Genomic DNA, 3,897 nt, shown 5'->3' with positions numbered 1-3,897 from the left:
AGTTGTATTAATATACATTTAGTTGAAAAGGCTGGATTATTTACCGCGAAAACACTACGTAGTTGCTTTTTGAAGCGACGGCACAATCAGATCTAGTACATTCTTTGACCAAACCTATTCTGGTAATTAGTAATTACTACAAAAGAAAGGTTACTGTTTTTTAATTACTAGAGAAAGATATTACTATTATTTTTTCTTTTAGTGATTGTTGTATTCTCTAAATCTAATGTGGAAAAAAAGAAGGGGACTGTTAATATTCGTTCAAGGCTTCAATGAAAGAGCACTCTTTATACTCCAAACCGCATTATTTTCTTTTTGGGATGAAAGGAATATGTGATGAGGAAGTAATTTTGGGGCGACAAATACAAATATAGAAGAACCACAATCCCTATCAATTAGAACCACACCTTCAAGCAAACAGAGTTAACGTCGTAAAGATGCTTCTGTGCTCACCTTCTTCCATTTCTGCTCACAATCTTAACAGAAGTAGAACCAGACCTTCGCCTATCAATTCTATGGCAGTTGACAGAAGCAGCTCCCGCGTTGCCACAACTGCTCCGCAGCGGAGAAACGGCATGTCAGCTCGCATCTCCCTCGTCATCGCTCTCGCCTCCCAAACTTCTTCTCTCTCTCAGAAACGTAATTTCTTCACTCAAATTCCTAATTCCTCATGTTAATCGGATTTTAAGCATTTCTCTCTCTATTTATTTTTTTAACTTTTCGTCCAGTGCTTTCCAGGAGTCTTTTAAGTCAGATTAGAGAACTTGTAGTCTTAGAAAAGAATTAATTTAGTTTAAGAGACTAATTGTTTACCAGTGTTGGAATGAAATTGTGCTTGAATGAGAACCTAGTGGATTGATTGACTGATTGTTGTATTGCTAAAGTTTCTATTGTTGGCAGTTCTGACGGAATTGGCTGGTGAAACCGCGAAATACGTGTTTCCGAAGAGGATATCCGAAAGTCAGAGTTTAGAGGAAGCTTTCATGTCTGGTATTCCTTCTCAATCTTTTCTATGATTTTTGTATTCTCTATTTTAATAAGAATGAGAATTTAGATGGTTAAAATGAATGACTAGCCCCCATCGCTGTTATCTTCTTGTAGTGCCAGATCTGGAGACAGTGAAATTCAGTGTTCTGAAACGCAGTGATCAGTATGAAATAAGAGAAGTTGAGGTATTTTCCCTGTGATTCTATTTATAAACTACTAATGTTGTCATACCTTTTTTCAGCAGAATCTACATTCGTGTGCATCCATTCTGCAACTTTATCGTGGGATTGGTTCCAGATAAGGGAGGAGCAATATTTGACAGGCAAAAAAAAGTTTAAACCTTCATTAAAATATGTTGAAGATAGAGGGCAAACTTGTTAAGAGAACGCCTTTAGAATACTAGTTATATAGATACGAATATTAGTCATGATACACTTATTATATTTGTTCACACCTGCTACATATTCTTAAACAAAGATTAATCCTTTAGTCAGTAATTCTTGATATATGGTGATTATAGTGAAGTAGAATGATCCATTTCTGGAAGTAATCAAGGGTACTAATACAAGAAAGCATTAGTTGGTAAAAATTATGAGGTCATGTAAATAGATACAAGAGACGTTCGTGCAGATTTTGTTGTAACTTGCTTCTACATCTCTTCTCAAAGAAAGGGGCCTTAGTTCATATATGTGATTTCCCTTATTATGGTCATTAAAAAAAAAAAAAAAAAAAAAAAAAAAAAAAAAAAAACAAGCACCTGGGGATTGAAAATACAATTCTGAAAGGCACAATACATATAGAAGTGGAACTGGCCCAACTGGAGACCGATAGTTATAGTGGGGAGTCAGCATGTCTATCAATAAGAAAGAAAAAGAAACAAACGAACCTCAAAGAGATTTGGTATTCAAAAGTATTTTGGAAAAGAATGAAATTGACAGAAATAGTCTTCTTGAGCCGAGGGTCTTTGGAAACAGCCTCTCTACCCCTCGGGGTAGGGGTAAGGTCTGCGTACATACTGCCCTCCCCAGACCCCATCACTAGTGGGATTTCACTGGGTCGTTCTTGTTGTTGTTGTTGTAATGAAACTGACAGAAATAGACTAGTGATCACAAATAAGGAGTTGCCTCAATTTTGAGGAATATTCTATTGACTCGGTGTTAAAACATGATGAGAAAGCAGAGATGCTAGTTTTTTGAAATAAACATGTGATGTTCTAACTTTTGGTTTGATAACCTAGAATTAAGCATGTCATTAGCTCTTTCCATGAACATTGAAGCCCTGGATCCTGATATTTGAAAGTCATTCCATTCACAATTTTTTTTGGCAGATCTACCTTTGTATTAAAATTGAATTCTGGGCCATCAATCACCCTGTTATTTATGGTGCACATATTTCTTCTTATGTGTAGATGCTCTTAAATTCTTATCCTCCTTAGTCATTCCTAACCTTTCTTAATAGCATTAATCTTGATTATAGATATGCTGTATTATTAGAACGTTGATCGCCGATATCTCTTTATGTTGTCATGTTGATAATTATTCTTTCCCTTATTGTCCTTTTAACTATAACTCTGATATTTTTATTTTTTATTTTGATTAAGTTCATTATAACTCTGAGTTAATTTATCTAAAGTAATATTGTGACTTTGAACAGCCTTACTTTGTTGCCGAGGCTACAGTGCCTGGGAAGTATGGGTTTGACTTTAATGGTGCATCCCAATCCTTCAACACATTGGCTGAGTACTTGTTTGGTAAGGTAGTTAAAGGTACTTATAGAGAGTCAAACTTAGATCACCTCCAACCACATTGTAATGGTGGTCTTCTTTGGCTCTGTTCTATTTCTTGGTGATTTCCAGAACATGAAGAAGGAGAGCATGGCGATGACGACACCAGTTATCACTCGTAGAACTCAATCTGATGGGGAGATGATGGAAATGACTACTCCAGTGATAACTAAAAGGGTACAGCTCTTCTACTGGTTGTTCCTTTTTCCCTTTAGTTCTTTTGCAGTGTATATTTACTACGTCATTCGCTATCTATAGTGTGGTTACTAATATGCATGCATTTTTGTATGACATGGTGTTACTCAAAATATTAAACTGATAATATATTGAAGTTGAGTCACCACATAACTTGGGAAATGGTAAATGAAGAGCTACTCTAAAATGACCACATGTCGTCAAATGGAAATACAGACTTTACTGATTCTATTGAAAAGAAACATCATCTGATTACCTACACCAGGAAAACATTTAAGCTCTTGATCTGGAATGATAAAAGATGGCATGTGCTTTTGATTCAGATTTAAGGATCTTTCAATTGTATGATAGGCTTATACGCCAGCAGGGTACATATAACACGTAAACATTCTGGCTGCTTATAGTTTGAACCTTTACTACTCTAACTCTAAGATAGTATTACATATTCTGAGAGAGTGAAAACTGTTAGATTCCAGGTTTTATTGTGTTGCATGGATCCTTCAAAGGGGTGTGACATGGGTGTGGGTACTTCTTGCAGGTTCTTCAAAGTATACTAATAAATAGGAAAAGAAATGCTCAACTCCTATCAGATACTTACACACACACACATGGTATTGACCTATAGGTTTGTCCATATAATGCAGATATTTAATCTTAGTCTAGAACAAGTGTCGAATGGAATAACAGTCACAAAGAACAATCTTCCTAATGATAAAGATTATGGTCCAAATTAAATACACCCCCATATAAGCGATAACACATTTTCTTGTAATTCTTAAGTAGATTTCTCAGAATAACATTTTGTAACATAAAAAACCAATTTTATGTGAAAATGGGCCCTCCTTATAGATTGGCATCCTTAAGAATTTCTTACTTCCAGAAAGTTTGAAACCAGAATTAGTGTTTGATGCCTGATCCTACGTTACAGTGCT

At 35.5% G+C, this 3,897-nt stretch overlaps 1 protein-coding gene across 1 annotated transcript in view; it reads left to right on the top strand.

Moving 5' to 3' along the window:
• Positions 304-3,897, top strand: part of LOC109235549 (heme-binding-like protein At3g10130, chloroplastic) — a 5,012-nt gene continuing 1,418 nt past the window's right edge. The window contains exons 1-5 of the mRNA XM_019401710.1: positions 304-639; positions 901-990; positions 1,102-1,172; positions 2,641-2,742; positions 2,843-2,947. Of these exons, the coding sequence (XP_019257255.1) occupies positions 438-639; positions 901-990; positions 1,102-1,172; positions 2,641-2,742; positions 2,843-2,947 (570 nt within the window). The 5' untranslated portion in view covers positions 304-437. The remainder of the gene's footprint in view (positions 640-900; positions 991-1,101; positions 1,173-2,640; positions 2,743-2,842; positions 2,948-3,897) is intronic.

This window comes from Nicotiana attenuata, chromosome 12, assembly GCF_001879085.1.
Source record: "Nicotiana attenuata strain UT chromosome 12, NIATTr2, whole genome shotgun sequence".
Classification (NCBI taxonomy): domain Eukaryota; kingdom Viridiplantae; phylum Streptophyta; class Magnoliopsida; order Solanales; family Solanaceae; genus Nicotiana; species Nicotiana attenuata.
The sequence above is the reverse complement of the archived record's forward strand: the minus strand, read 5'-3'. Positions and strand labels throughout refer to the sequence as shown.